Below are 16958 nucleotides of genomic sequence, written 5' to 3' on the forward strand. Positions count from 1 at the left end.
CCATTTTAACTACCACAAATGAGGGAAAACAGACTACCTATGTTTCTGTGGCTCTGGCTTACTTCATTTAATATGATTTTTTCCAAAGTCTTTCCAATTCCTTACAGATGGTACTCAGAAAGAATGATATTGAACCATTTATGAGTTATTTCATATGTCACTTGGAAATGGAGATGTAAGTAAATGGAGATACATTTTTTTTCAGAATGTACAGCAGTGCAGCCTTGACCCAAGAAAAAGTGAACAGATTAATGATCCAATTGGATAATACAGTTTTTAAAATTCACTGAGAAAGTAAAATTAACTTAGTGGGAAGCAAACACTATTCGGCATCATTCTAAATCACTCACTATTGTGATCTCAACAAAGCTTCCAGAAACAGTATGGATAGTGTAAGTACATTATTATCTTCAGAAGAACTTTGCAGAAGCCAGGCCCTGGTAGCTGACATCTGTAATCCTAGCTACTCAGGAGGCTGAGATCTGAGGATAGTGATTAACAACCTGCCCTTGTAGGAAAATCCATGAGACTTATTTCCAATTAACCACCAGAAAACTGGAAATGGTGTTGAGGCTTAAGTGGTAAAGCTCTTACCTTGAGCTGAAAAGCTCAGGGACAGTGCCCAGGCCCACAGTTCAAGCCCCATGACTAACAACAACAACAAAAAAAAACTTTGCAGAAAATGCAAGGTAATTTTCTGTAACTATCTGCTAGGCAGTGGAGACAAGACTCCTCCACATTCTGGTTCTAGACTCCTTGCTATTAAGAGAAGACTTTTTCTGTTACTACAGCTAGAAGCATTCTTTGTGCCTCTATTTTTCAGATAGAAAAACAATCCAAGGAAAAAAATTTAAAAATGTGTATCTTGGGTTGGAGGCATGGCTCACATGCTAGATCACCTACCTAGAAACATGAGGCCATGAGTTCAAAACAGTTTAGAAAGCTTCAGATTTTCCACCCTGGTGCTGGTCATTTTAGTCTTAAGTCCACAAAATACATTAATGAATGAAAACGCTGGTTAGGTGAATCTCAGAAGAATTTGGAGGCCATCTTTCTTAGATCTGGAGATCAGAGACTTCCAGCTTCCTTCCAGCTCTGTGACGCTGGGAATCGCTCTGCTGTGATCTTGATGAAGACATTGATCATCATAAGGGCACCCTGGGTCTCAGGCAGGAAGAAGATTGGCCCGACTGCCATATGTTGTGCTTCAGCGCAAATCTAATTCACAATCTTGCACTGTCTGACAAATATTTCGATTATTCGATCTTAATTATGTGTATGGCAGAAAGAAGGGTGACTGAAATGAAGCTGTTGGGATGTAGAAGTGTGTTGGCTATTCACTATGGCAGTGTGGCAGACGTGAGGCTTGGAAAGGAGCCATTCCAAGTCAGTCAAGTACCCAGTGCTGACTTTGTGACCGAGAGCCATACAGCATGGTGACACTGCAAAGTCTGTATAGTCTGGTCTCACACTTTCGACCCCCACCTCCTCAAATTCTGACTGTCAGACATCTTTATCTATACCCAGGCACTCTTCAGCCCTAAGCAAATTTAAGATGTCAGGATACAACCTGCACTGTTTGTTTACTGTTTACATAATGTTGCATAATGCCACACCATTATTTCAGATGCGTAAGTGTAGAAATCATGCCATTATTCTACCTCTTTCCCCCAGGTATTTCTCATCAAACACTCACTTGGATTCCCCCTTGCTTTACCTGTTGTGATTACCCAGGTGAAGTTGCTCATTATTCCATGCTATTAAGTTCTTCCTCCTGAGGGCACCTTCAGTGGAGTCATGTCCGACCACATCAGTGTCTCTAAGAGCTCTTCCATGACTGGCCCTCCCCCTGTGGGTAAGGAGAGTGGATAATGGATGCCAGAGTCTACAGCGCCCCCAGGATGTCATTTCCAGTTGTCAACTCTCTAGACTCCATGAGAAAGAGTGGTGGGTGTTTATTATATTTTCTCTGGTTCCTGCAATACTTGATAATCAGTCTCTGTCAGCTCTGAAGTTGGATCCAAGTCTCTTAAAATCTGTTCCATAACATATTTATTGGAATCACATGACATCTGCTATGTAAAAGCTAATCCCTGGCTCCTACTACCTAACCATTGAGCCCCAATATCTGAGTGGAGCATGGAAGTCCTCATCTAAATTACCCTCCATACCTTTAGTTCACAGATTAAATTTGGACACCCGCTATGTAAACAACCTTCCAAAATACCATTAGGTTACTGAGATATGAACATGTAGATTTGCCATAAACAAGAGTAAATTAAGGGAAGTAAGAAGTTTTGGAGTCTTCATAAACTCATCATCTTTGAACAATTAACAAAATAACTCCCAGGAAGATAATATAATAGAAACTACCCCTTGTTTGAAAAGCATTCTACTAATGGCATGGACCATAAGTTCCTTTAAGATGAAACACATCTCTGTGAGCCTATAATCTAAGCAATTTCAGCATGCTTGGTTAGCTATTAGAGTAAAATCCAAATGCCTTGGGGAAGTGTGCTTGACAGTTCATGTTTTTGGTGTGAAATCTGGATCTTTTAAAAGACAGTTTATTCCTAAAGCTCATGGATCTTTGAAATTCTACCATCAGTCAACCCAAAAAAATCCTCTGAGGATATATAGTATATTGGTATTTGAAATTATTCTTGTATACATGCATAATAATTAAATAATGTTTAATGCCTTTGTGGCCAGTGGTGTGAGCAATATATCACTATTTATACATGGAACCTACCTACACACTTGACTCATAATCTTCATACTACATCTCTCCTCTCTCTCTTATGCTGCATTGCCAATCAAATTTACAATAATGTTTCCCTTCAGAAAGAAAACCTCTGGTGGAGCAATAAGTAGGATATGGGAGCTTGGTTCACTGGCTCACATCTGTAATCTCAGCCACTTGGAAGTCAGAGAATAGGAGGATCACACAGGCTAGCCTGGGGGGAAATGTAAAACTGAGATCCTATTGAAAAAATAAAGCGAACAGAGCTGGAGGCATGGCTCAAGTAGTAGAGTGGCTACCTAGCAAGTACAAAGCCCTGAGTTCAAATCTCAGTACTGCCAAAAAGTGGCTACTGAATTCAAAGGGACTAAGGTTTGGGAAGTCTCATGAATAGTGAATTTGCTATTTCCACATTCTGACTGTATGATATGCTGGTGTGAAAACCATTAGAATTAGCTAAGTCAACTATTTAGTAATTTTATTTGCTTTTCATGTAAGCCTTTATTTCTCTGTAAAATATAAAAATATCTATATCACCACTGTGAATTAGGTGAGATCAATTATACAAAAATTTGCAGCATTATGTTTGGCATACAGAATATGAGTAATAGAGTTTAGTTCTATTTTGTAAGAGAAGCATGAATCTGACACTTTCCTAATTTTAAAATGTTATATTGAGCTAGGTACTAATGGTTCATGCTTGAAATCCTAGCTTTTCAGGAGGCTGAGATCTAAGAATCACAATTCTAAACCAGCCTAGGCTGACAAATCTTTGAGAACCTTTCTTTAAATGACTAGCAAAATATTGGAAGTGGAGATGTGGCTCAAGTGGTAGATCATCAACACTGAAGGGAAAAAAAAAAAAGCCCTCAGTTCAAGCCACAGTACTGACAAAAGGAAGGAAGGAAGAAAGGAAGGAAGGAAGGAAGGAAGGAAGGAAGGAAGGAAGGAAGGGGAGGGAAGAAAAGAAGGAAGGGGAGGGAAGGGATGGAGGGAGGGAAGAAGGAAGGAAGGAAGGAAGGAAGGGAGGGAGGGTGAGAGGAAGGAAGGGAGGGAGGGAGGGAGGGAGGGAAGGAGAAGGGAAAGAAAAGGGTCATATGAATTTATTATCTCTAGATATTAGAAGCAGCAGAATAAAAGATAGAGGGTAATGGATCACATCACTGTCGACACTGAACCTGAGTGTGGACACAATTGTGTTTCTTGCCCCTCTTTGTCTACTGTTTGTCAGCTTCACACACACCTGGCACATGCTTTAGGGCCACTCTGAAGTTGAGGCAGTTTTAACAACTAGCGTGCTATCTGTAGCCAACAAGCAAACACTAAAGAGCAGGTACATTCTCAGTGTTCAGTGTTCTGTAGAGAGGTTGTACCAAAAAAGCCAGAAAACAATCCTTGTATATACCAAGGTTGACGAAGGGATTGAAATTTGTTCTTTGTATCTATAACTACTTAAGTTCATAAATAGTTTATTTTTATGTGGTTACTTTAAGAGAAAATATACATACACTTTCCAGTACCATTAACAGGCAGATTGAAGAGCCTTCCTCTAAGGTACCTGGGTGCTGTCCCTGAGCTTTTTTGCTCAAGGTTCTTTACCACTCGAGCCACAGCTCCACTGCCAGCTTTTTGGTGTTTCACTGGTGATATGAGTCTCATGGACTTTTCCATCCAGGCTGACCTCAAACTGCAATTCTCAGCTCTCAGCCTCCTGAAGGAGCTAGCATCACAGGTGTGAGCCATGGGTGCCCAGTTGAAGTAAGAACTCCTAATCTTTTTAGATCTGTTATTCCCCAAAGTAGTGTTGACTTTTCACGCAGCATATAAACAAATTTTCTTAGACCTCATAGTTTCAAAGCAAGCTTGATTATATTTCTTCTCAGAAAACATTTCTTCCTAAGACAAGAGAAGTTTAATGTTTTGGGATGCAAATTCCAGCTCTATATCTGAAAAAGAATGCCCAACCAACACACAGACCTCTAACAATATCTGAGATGAGCGTATTCGCTTAGATAACATTGTATGAGCACCCTCCCCTTGTCTCTTCACCACCCCACTACAGCCTGCCAGCCTAGAGATCGGGGACTTTTACATAATAATTCAGCAGCTCGATGAATAGCTGAAATGCTGTCTTTGTGAATGTCTTTTCAAGTTCTGCTGAGAATCCTGTGACTTCCGACTCAGCCTCAAGACATGCCTCGGTCGGTGACCTGCGAGGCAGATTGAGAAAGAACTGAGCTGAAGAACACCCCAGGACCGTGCATGGCTCTGCTGATGCTTTTTTTCCCCCTCTGTCTTGAAAGCAGCTTTCCCAAAATGGTGACTGCTGCACCAAGTTGTGTAAAGAATGCCTCAGTGTGTGTAGGCCGCCATAGCAGACTGCCTTAGCCTGAGAATGCTAGCAGCCATTTACTTCTCACGGTTCTGGAAGCTGCGTTGTCCTAAATCAAAACGCCAGCACTGCTTCCTGGCTCAGAGGCAGATGAGTCGATCGTTTTCCCCCGCTGTGTCCTCACTGCCCAGAGGGTCAAGGATGCTTTGTGAGGTCTTTTATTGAGGCATTAATCCCACTTGTGAGGGTTTTTCCCCCATGCCTTACCTACTGAAGGCTGGTACCACCACTCTGAGGATTGGGTATGACCATGTAAATTTTGTGAGAAAGACACAAACTCTCAGTCTATAGCAATGAGGAAGGCAAGTAAAGAAAAGCCAAGGTCAATAGATGTTGAGAAGATATAAACCTTGTGTGAAGACTAAGATATGGATCTTGCTTTTCTTTTTTTTTTTTTGTAATAGAACCTAGTGACAGCTGGCTCCTACCAGGGGCAGTCACTAAAACACTGCTCCTCAATGTCTTGGAACAATTTTGAAATCATAAGCAGCAAATCTTTCCAGAAACATGGTTGTAATGCAGTCTAACTTCATGAGTTTAAAAGTGATAAATTAGAGGGTTAGAGAGCTTAAATGCTGCCTTACCAATACAGAACTAACTTGTAGTGACTAGAACCAGAATCCTCATTTACTGATCTTCCTAAAAATGCTAAATATCAGTGTTTGTTCTTTGTTTACATGAAATGACCACAAATAACTAAAACGATAAACACATATGAAACCATTTTTCGGCATTATCTGAATGAAAAAGTTATCCCTGACAACCCACAGTTAGTTTGACCAGTGGTGATGCTTGATTTGCTAATCAGAAAGCTAATTCATGTTCTCCCCTTGTGTTCAAAACAACCAATTAGCAACCATCTGACCAGACATGAGTTTTTGTTCAGGGATGGTCTCTGGACAGAGCAAATTCAACTGCACTGAGACTGACCTATAAACTCAGCCTCATTAGCAGTCTGCCCTCACTAACTGTCCTAAAATATCCTTACTTAAGAGTTCCAAAGAGTTCTGACATATACAGGTGACATATACAGTGTCCCTCTAAGAACACAGTGTGAAGCCAGCGATGAATCTTTTCTCTTACATTTAAGGATATTATCTTCAAAGTGCTCATGTAAAATAAACTAGTATGATATTAATGTCAATCGGTATGAAACTAATAATTGAAATTTCCCTCACACTTGTGAGCTGTGAGGCAAGAGCTACAACCTTAATACATTATCCTCCAGGGGGTCAGCCTGTGTCCAGTTCAGAGCACAGATTCCAGATCCAAACCACCAAGTTCAAGTCCCCGATCAGCCGCTCCCCCGTGTATAGCATTGAGCAAATTAATAAATCCCTGTGCCTCTGGTTTACCATCTATAAAGGGGATTTAATATTAAACTTTATGTGAGGTGGTTAGGCATGAAGGTGGGAATAATACTCAAAAAATCATATTGACCAATGGTTTATACTAACCAGTCCTGTTGAGAGAAATGATCAAATTATTCTTAGGATTCCTAGCATCATAACGTAGTGGATGCCCAGGGAAGATCTGTTGTGCAATTCTGATCGCCTGCATTAGAAATGGAGAACTTGTGAAAATCATGGGCTCCTAGGATTGAGTGCGTATGCACTAACCATGCATGGATGGACTTAGAGGCTACATCTTACAAGGGCATGCTCTCTCTAATGTGCACCACAGTGGACTGTTCTGTTTGTACAATGTAGATGATCATAGTAGGATCTCTCTTAAAGGGTTTCAGTAAGAATTAAATGGAACATAATATATACACAAATATATTGTTTAATACAGTCATTTTATCATTTGATTATCATTATTTATTTGATGGCATCACAGGATTTATTTTCCACTCTAGGTGGTAAGTGGGAGAAAGATGGCGGCATCAACTTTAGGAAAATTTAAAGACATGTTAAAAAGAAAACATTAGGTTTTTTTTTAAAAAAAGAAACATTCTCAACTATGGTAGGTATGGAGGTATGTGGTACACAACACTCAGGCAGCTATGTGGACTGCAACTTCAAAAAGTCTTGGCCAGGGCTGGGAAGGTGGCTCAGTGGTAGAGCGCTTGCCTTGCGTGCATGAGGCCCTGGGTTTGATTCCTCAGCACCACATAAGCAAAAAAAGCTGGAAGTGACGCTGTGACTCAAGTGGTAGAGTGCTAGCCTTGAGCTGAAGAGCTGAGGGACAGCGCCCAGGCCCAGAGTTCAGGCCCCACAACCACCACCAACAACAACAAAATTCTTGGCCACATAATGCATGAATTCAAGTCCAGACTGAGCTGTAAAGTGAGACCTTGTCAATCAATATGCAAGTGAATAAATGAATGTATGTTTGGGGTAGAAAGGCGATATTGATATAATGACAACAAATATATCAAGGTAAACAAAAGTCTGCCTGCTTAAAAATGGAACAAAAGTGTGGGGTCTGAGTCAGACAGGAGGGACAGGAAAAGGATGGAATGGGAGACACTGATCAGGATGCATTTTACAGGTGTATCGACATGTTGAATTGAAATCTCTCGGTAGGACTGTTTAAATATAATAACTAAAAATAAACAAGTCACAACAGGGCTTCATGTTTACTTTTCCAAGCTACTAAAATATGGTGCTAGAATGTAATAAAAAAAATTACAACGTATTCATTTAGAATTCATCAATGAAATTGCCCACTCAAAGATAAGAGAAAGCAAATCTAGGAGCGTAATTATCCGTCATTGTGATAGTACCTCTAATATATGTCATTTACGAGTTCCATTTTGATCACCTCAAAAGCAAACTGCAGCAAACTCCAGGGTTGTTTTTTTTTAAATACATTTTGTATTAAAATGTCAAAATACTCTGCTACACGACAGGCCACTGTGCCACCATATCTTTAGTTTATGTTTCATTTCTTCTCTCCCCTTCCCTCACACCTGCATATGCTGGTAGAATACATCAGTTACTCACTTTAGAGGACCGTGGAGCCCATTTCAAGTTTCCAAGAGAGTAAGAAACAACTTTTGGACAAATACATTTTTGAACAATATTCCTGTGTGTGTGTTTCACTATTCATTTCAAAGTTTACTTGTCTTTGGCCCTCTGTCCATAACATCTCCTTGGGCAGATATCTACCTCACCTCTGACACGTGTTTGGTTGTAAACACTACAAGAATGATCCCTCTGCTCATTCCCTGGGAATGAGCGCCAGATTGTCTTGTCCAATGGCAGCTGCTCTAGGCTGTGCCTTATTGATATTCAGATCCAACTGACACAAATCACATCGCCCCTTTGACAAGCACACTCTCTCTGTGTCTTCCTGTGAAGCATGTTCAATAGCTACCGTCCTTCACCATCACCCCGCAGTGGCCATTTGCTCTCATCTGATTTCCCGTACTGCTGCTGAACAGCTGACAAGATTGTCCCAGAAACACTGGCAACAGTTTGTGGCAAACCCTCTCCGCATTTATGAGATGGTAGCATATGACAATAGATATCCATTCCTCTGACAAAAGAGATACTTTGGGGATCGTTGAGACAGCAAAGGCTGCAATACAGAATTCTTTAGAAGTGAGGACAAAAATGCAAGAGGTGGGAATAAAATGTGATACAGCTCATGAAGAACTTCCTTTGCAAAGAAAGTGATTATAAAGTGTTAATTCTGTTTTCTAGAAGCATGCACACACACACACACACACACACACACACACACACACACACACACACACACACACACACACACACACACACACCAAAATACCTTATTTTCTACAGCTCTTGTCCTTCTGCTCATCTCGAAATGGGTGGGGAAACAGGTTTCCCAACTTAAAATACTTGCTGAAATCAAAAAGGCATACCACAGGTTGCCACAATGACTGAGATCACGGATTCGTTTAATACAGGACATCTGATGACACCAAAAAGAAGCAAATACTTCTGTGCAAGGCACTGTATTTCATAGAACATGCAACCTTAGGAACTATTCACAAAACAATATAATAAGCCAATAAAAGAGTTCAATGGACACAAAAGGCTTACTCTTTATGGAGATGAGCAGGAAGACACTGACGTAGAAGATGAGAAGGGAGTAGATGTTCGGAAGTGCCATGGTCTTACTCAGAGAACATTCTTGAAGCGGTCCTAATGCTCCCAGTCCAGTTCTCAACTCAGAAGGGAACAGGTGTCTCACCCACCCCAGAGGCCAACTCTGTTCACCCCTCTTCCAGCTCCTGAACAGACTACTCTAAAGGCAGTGTGTGCTTTTAGCCTCTTACAGGGAAGATGAGGTGATTTTTCAAATCTGGAACAGATTTTCCTAGGCTGGACTGGATTCATCCCTCACCCCCCAGGCCTTCTGGACTTGACAAAACATCTCAGAAGGACCTGCTCTCGGTTCGGTCCTTCACTTGCTCCTTTGGATGCTGGTCTCGGAACACAGTTATGATGATCTAGTGACTTTTGATCCTATCTTCTTGTGTGTTTATGTTCATCTACAGATCATGATTCACATTTTTATGCTTCTAAACTTAACGCTCACAACTCCCTTAGATTCCTGTTGCTGATAAGGCAGTTCAAGAGAGATGAAAATGAAGTTTCCCAGATAAAATGGGCAGCATTGTGGAGATCTGAGCGTTGTTTCCCGCCCCCCCCCCCACAAAATCATAGCCATTTTTAAAGCCTGAGCATGATATTATATCTTCTAGGAAATCTCATTTTTGCTTTATCATCGTTGGTCAAGACAAATGTTTGCTTATTTAAAAATTACAATGATTTTTTAATACCAGATATTTCAAATTAAATTGTTTGAGTCCTAAAGGTTATAGTATCCTTGGAAACTTTGTGGAAATTTCTAATAGTTAAAATTAGATTGTTTTATTATCTGATTGGTATTAGTACTATCACATGGTCTCTTCCTATTATTAAGAACATGACTTTAAATGTAATTTATGACTTATTTTATGTATATTTAAACACACATATAACATACATATATACATATGTGTGTCTGTGAGTTCAGGATTCTGGAACTGATGAGAGATATTTAGATTAGAAATACAAATCTTTGGAAGTGACAGAGAGCTAGCCTTAAGTAAAAACCCCAGGGACAGTACCTAAACCTTGAGTTTAAGCCCCAGAACTGGCACAAAAGAAAAAAGAAAAAATACAAATCTTTGGGGACTAGATATGTTGTCCAATGTCAGAGCACTTACATGGTATACTAATATATTTTATATATACATATATAAATTAACATTATCTGTTAATATGTCTATACAAAGATTAACAAATGAGAGTTGTTATACATGTATCACGAAGATTACATCTACTGTATATAATTTGCACTGTTTCAATACAAACACAGTCAGATCTACAAGACTGAGCCTTCGGTGGGCAGTTTCTTTGTGACTGTAGCTGAGCATCTGGAAGGAGGCAGTTGATTGACAGGCAGAGGAGTCCAAGTTCCTCCCAAACCGGCAATCCAGACGCACTGAACTACGGATTCCTTCTGATAATCACTGAGGTTCATTTCCACTAAGGATGCATGCATTTGAAAAATATTGACACTAAATGAGTATTTTCTTTGACAGGATTCACATCAAAGAACAAGTAACAGGTTCCCTTCAGAAAATATGTATTGTAAGACTACTTAGCACCTTGTGTAACAGAGGCTAGCCAGAAGAACAGATGGGAATAGAATGGAGCCATGGCAGTACACGGTTAGGACAGAAACAAGAATGCACAGCTTCAGTGAGGTAATACCATTCAGGAGAGTTAATTCCAGCATGTTTCCTGATTTTCAAAAGCCAGGTAAAGGGTGCAGCACCCCCCCCCCCACAAAACTACACCAAATGCAAAAATGGTAAGTCTCCAAAAGGACTAACGGGGTGAGATTCAGGCAACCAAAAGGCGCAAATGCCCATGACAGAGCTCAAGAAAAAGGTGCAAGGTTCTGGTAGCTCATGCTTATAATGAGATTGGGAGGATTGAGTTTTGAGACAAACTTGGGCAAAAAAGAAAAAGAAAGAAAAGAAAACACACACACACACACACACACACACACACACACACACACACACACACACAATCTTCCATCTCCAATTAACCAGTGGAAGTTGAAGAGCTACTCTAAAGAACAGGGATTTGGGGGGGGGGAGGCTCGGAAGGGATGTGAAGGGTAAACAAAGGAGGAGGCTGCAATGCTTGATAAGAAATGTATGCATTATCCTGCCCATGTAATTGTAACCCCTCTGTACAGTATTTTCACAAAAAAAAATAAAATTAAATTAAAAAAATAAAGAACAGGGATTAAAAGCTCAACTTTGATGTCATCCAATCCTGGGTTATAAACCTAGCTTTCTAACTTCACTAACTGACTAAATAGTTAATGAATATCAACCATCTATTGGGTGATTACAGGCAATCTCCAAGTTACAGAGATTGGACTTTCGATTTATCACTTTCTGGAGGTATGAAAGTGACAGGCACTCTGGAAAAACCATACTTTAAATTTTGACCTTCTCCTGACCTGGTAACAGTGAGAATGATGCCCTGTCATTCCCCTGGGCAGTGAAAGTGAGATGCACAATTGGACCCTCATACTCTGCATGTCTCTTCTGTGTACCGTGTGGCTAAGCTATGACACTCTGTAACTTAGATGCAGTAATTTCTGACACAGGGTAGTTTCGGCGTACTGTGGGCTTATCAGGACATGGCTTCATTGTAAGTCAACCATCACATGCACGTGAGATTGTGTGAGTTTACCATCTCTCTTTCTTGGGCAAGTATTGTTATGGATAATTTTAAGGGGTCTTGGGTTGGTAGAAGAATTGACTGAGTCAGGAAGATAAGAGAAACAAAGGTTCACAGGATGCTGGTACAAGACCTGGCATCATGGCTGAGACGTTTAGTGCTGCTTTTGCTGCTGTCCCAGCTGCATCAATTTGGGGTGGGGAACAGGCTTTCAGGGGTGACTGGGGCTTTTGTTGATTGGCTATATCTCTTCTCTTTTTGTAGGCCCTGTTGACCAGCTAGCTCTGTCCTGGACCATGATGCACATATCATGTGTGCAACAAGTGCTGCCTTCCATCTGGTCCATTTCCCAAGCTGGCCTCCCTTCCTTGTTCCCCTTGCCCCCATTTGCATGCTTGCTGTACCTGCAGGACAGCTGCATCTTTGTGCTTCTCTGTCTGCCATGTCCTCTTAAGCTAGCCCCCCCCCCACTAGTACCTTATCGGGTCTTCTGTGAATACAAACCACTACCACTGTGATGAGAATGGTGAGGGAAATGGACAGAAATGGTTCCATCCTGTCTGTTTCATGCCCAACCTGCTGTAAGGACTCTGTATGAATGCATGTAAAATTTCACATACCTTTGTCCTTCTAAAGATGAGGGGACCAAAGTCCAGGGGAGCTGAGCAAATGGCACCATTCTCTGTAGTTTGAGGGGGCAGTGCTGTGTCCAGGAGGCAGATAGCGTGTATGCCCAGTTCACGATTTTCATCACTGCAAAGATAAAATGAAATGCGGACAGTGGTGTTACGTCTGCATTCTGAATTTTCTGTGAATGGGGGTAGTAACTACACTTGATGGAAATTATTTAAAACCTGGAGTTGCAGGTGAGGCCCACAGGAACCAGAATGGATGGCAGATGGAAATTACTTCACTTGAAAAATCATTATGCAAGTCAGTGACCTTCCAAAGAGGCTGTACGAGGGATTTGATGGGAGAGAAAAGCCATACCATATACAAAACACGTCTGAGTGTGTGTGCACGCACACACACGTGCTAAAGAAGCAAAACTTTTTCTTTCTGAGGGGTAGCTCAGCTTGCTGCCCCCCCCCGAAATTGTGTCAAGCCACACACGTGATCCCAATGGAGGTTGAGTATAAAAGTATATTAGCTGGGCACCAATAGCTCACACCTAAAATCCTAGCTACTCAGGAGGCTGAGCCCTGAGGATCACAATTCACAGGCAGAAAAGCCCAGGCAGAAAAGTTCATGAGACTCTTATCTTCAATTAGACATAAAAAAAATCCACAAGTATAGCTGTGGTTCAAGTGGTAGAGCACTAGTCTTAAGTAAAAAAAAAAAAAAAAGGTTAGAGACAACACCTATACCCTGTGTTCAAGCCCAAGGATTGGCACAAAACAAAACAAAACAAAATGTAGTAAATTAGACAGAAAAGCTATTGTTGTTATGATAATATCAACAAACACCAGACTATGAAAATATCCCTTTGCTATAACTACACAGGTCCGATCTCTATATAGTAATGTGTGAAATTGTTGAAATATATAACTTGAAACAAACAAAAGGAAAATCTGGAAGAATTTTTTTAACTTTGAATCCTTAAGGCTTATGGATTGTAAAGAAATTTTACTTGATAATGACTTAAATCAAGGGAATTTTCATCTATCTTTGGGAATCTCATAGTCGACAGGTATGCAGACAATGCTAACTGAATTATCAATTAATTTACCTAATATCTTACTCATTTACCATCCATTTCAAAAACCTTAAAACAAAAACTAAAATTTTAATTATAATAATTGTAATAAATTATAATATTTAAGGCCTAATCCAAGTCTCCACTCCTCTAGGTTTTTACTTGACTCATTGATTTTCTCCTCTTTTGGTGTTTTGTCATAATTGCACTGTTTACTAAACAATTTAAAATAATAATAACCATATATATTAGGATATCTATCTATCTATCTATCTATATATGTTAGGAAAAATTCAATACTCACCCCACCCTCTCCTTTTAAAATCAATACTGCAGTTTGAACTCAGGGTCTTGTTCCTTCTAGTGTTCTGCTTTTTTTTCCTTTTCTTTTGTGCCAGTACTGGGGCTTAAACTCAGGACCTAGGTGTTTTCTCTGGGTTTTTATTGCTCAAGTATCCTTTCCTGCTTACAGATTTAATACAGCCCAGAGCACCTATTCAGGGCCAATTACATTATTTTAGGCACAGAGTCAGATGACAGAGGTTGTTCCAAATCTCCTAAGTTTAAACTTTCCTTAAACATGTGAAGGTCCCCTGAGCATTTTCTATTTTACAGACCAAACAAACTGATTCGGATAAGATGCTAGCTGCCCTCTGGGGAGCTCCAGGAAGCAATGGTGTGTGATGCAGTTCTCTTCCTTCTGATGAATTCCTCCACGGAGAACACGTTTTTCCTGCCTTGCCTGTGGTGGATACCACCGGGGAGCAATTCCACTGTCACTGATGAATGCTAGCTAGGTCAGACCTTGTCACAGCAAATGCAAGTCTTGTGATTAGTATTCTGTACCTTCTTACTAATGAACCTTCTAATCAGGAAATCTGTCTGTACTTATAAGCTTCTTCTAATTGTTAAGTGCCCTTGAAAGTTTAGTTAAGCTGGAAATAATTATTTTTTTCTTCGCTCTTTGCAATGCGCACTCCAAATTTAGTTCGAGATTTGCTGTGTATGTCTCTTAGGGAGGATCAGCATTGGTCAACATTATGACTCTGAAAACTTTCTTTGTGCCATTCTGACAAGCAAACACAAGTGGCGAAATATGGGAAAACATTTAGAATCAAAATAGGAGGTATTTTCAAAACATTCAGATTTCTTTAGGAACACTGTGACAGTAGAAAATATAAACAAGCATCTGTAGCCGATTTTGCTGGAGAAAAAAAATTTAACTGGAGAAAGTACTAACAAAAAAGGTCCTGTACTAACCAAAAATTTGAAAAAAAGAGTAACATTGAAGCCAGTGTTTAAAGAAACAGTTATCCCACACATCTGAGTTACTCTTAACACTGTGCATATTTTTATCTGTGCAAGGGTTTATTTACTGTGACCCCACATCAGTTATATGTTTATTGAATCTAAACCATTATTAATTATAAGGTACACTTTTATTTTGTATCTCACAAAGAAAAGGGGAGAGAGAGAGATAGAGGGAAGAAGAGAGAGAAAAAAAAACCTGTGACAGGGGCTGGGAAGGTGCCTCAGTGGTAGAGCGCTTGCCTTGCGTGCATGAGGCTCTGGGTTTGATTCCTCAGCACCATTAAGCAGAAAAAGCCAGAAGTGGTGCTATGGGTCAAGTGGTAGAATGCTAGCCTTGAGCTGAAGACCTGAGGGACAGTGCCCAGGCCCAGAGTTCAGGTCCCAGGACCGACAAAACAAACAAAACAAAACAAAAAAAGGGACAGTTTCCTGATTAGAGGTCACCCATGTTACAAAGCAGGAAGTATAGCAAAAATGATGAACGGTATCAGCATGGGTCTCTTGTAAAGAAGCATGAAAGAAAAGTCTGGTAAAAGAGGGGCAGATTCAACCAGAAAGGCAGTTGTGAGAGGACAGGATCTAGGGGAAGTGACTTCTACAAACATTGGTGATAGGTAAAGGGTAGAATGCATGAAGACGCATAGCAGAACACAGAACGCCACACTCCCATTGCACTCCTGGCCGCTCTCCTTACATTTCCACTTCTTAAAATGATCCTTGGTGTTAGGAAACTGAATCATAGGGGTATGAGAATTTATTTTTTTAAAAGAGGAGAAAATGAACTCAACAGATCAAATCAAGTTTACTGGAAGTTGAAGAGGGACTCCACTTTGAACTGAGGATAGTCAGGAGACATGACACATGGCATAATGGTAGCAGGGGTGGAGGGATTTAGAGGGTTCAAATGGTAGGGGGCAGGGTCGCAGGTCGCTGAGGATTGAGGGCCTCCTGAGTGAGGTCTGGAAGGTCCTGGAACCTGGTTAAGTCCTCTGCCCCATCTACTTCTAGGAATTTTGGTGCTCATCACCTGGGAGGTGGGTGGGAAGGAAGTGGAATTTCACATTTAGATCGAGATTCTCACTTTGGTCAAGCAGTCCTTGGACAATGATTCTTCTACTCTTTTTCTCAAGAGACTGGAACTGAACCACCAGACTACACACTATATATTAGTTTTATGTTTATAAAATTTACTCTTAGGCCATACATTACTACTGGGCATAAAGTCTAATAAATGGAAAGTAGTTTATATTGATATACAAATGTAAGTGAATGAATAGGGCACTAGAAAAAATCGTCAATATTTGTAATAAAAAAGAGATGGTACTGTATTTTCCTTCATCATGAATTAATGGCATATAGTTTTGCAGTATTAATAGGAAGGAAACTCATATATGTTATCCATAAAGATATAACAAAAGAATATGATTTTGTTTAGTTTGTAAATGACTTGATCCTAAGTAAATCTTTAAAAATTTGTGCAATAATGCTCAAATTCAAATTAGTGCCATTAATTTTAAAGTTTATGAAGTCTGCTCAGTATTCTTTATTAGTATTTTGAAAAAAACTGAGTCTGTGATATTTTTAAAACTATAGTCATTGAACTGTAAAATATTAATATGCTGTCAAATTGCACCCTCCAGTGGAAAAATGTTTATCCATAAAAACTTGAGTGTATTTCTCTATATGTTTGCAGCTTTGATGTATTCAAATGAGTTTCTGCCCAAAAGTTTTAAAAATGTAATTCTATGTTATGACCCAAACAAATGTATATCAGTCTATTAGATATAACCAATAATACTTTCTGAGTCCCCAAGGTGCTGTTCTGAGTTTTTAAGTTTATTATGTTAATAGGGCATTTAATATTGGAGAAGAAAAAGAACTTCAAGAAAAAAATTTAGAAATCAAATCAGATTATAGGCTTATGTCTATAACTGAATATTTTCTAGAACATCCTTAACTATTTACTTAATAAAAATGGTTTTACATATAGCACGCATCTCTTGGTGTTAAAGATGTTGAATTTTTGTATTAATAACTTCTATTTATATTCCTTTGGTTAAACATTTGTGTTGGAAAGATCTATAGTTG

General features: G+C 39.8%; 1 protein-coding gene across 1 annotated transcript in view; it reads right to left on the minus strand.

The window, feature by feature from the left end:
• The window catches only part of Crb1 (crumbs cell polarity complex component 1), a 118838-nt gene extending 109617 nt beyond the window's left edge, over positions 1–9221 (minus strand). Inside the window, 2 exon segments of the mRNA XM_070041432.1 lie at positions 8457–8660; positions 9152–9221. Coding sequence (XP_069897533.1) covers positions 8457–8660; positions 9152–9221 — 274 coding nt within the window.
• Positions 9222–16958: the final 7737 nt, after the last annotated feature.

Source organism: Dipodomys merriami, unplaced genomic scaffold (genome assembly GCF_024711535.1).
Source record: "Dipodomys merriami isolate MVZ:Mamm:240054 unplaced genomic scaffold, mDipMer1.0.p SCAF_31, whole genome shotgun sequence".
Classification (NCBI taxonomy): Eukaryota; Metazoa; Chordata; class Mammalia; order Rodentia; family Heteromyidae; genus Dipodomys; species Dipodomys merriami.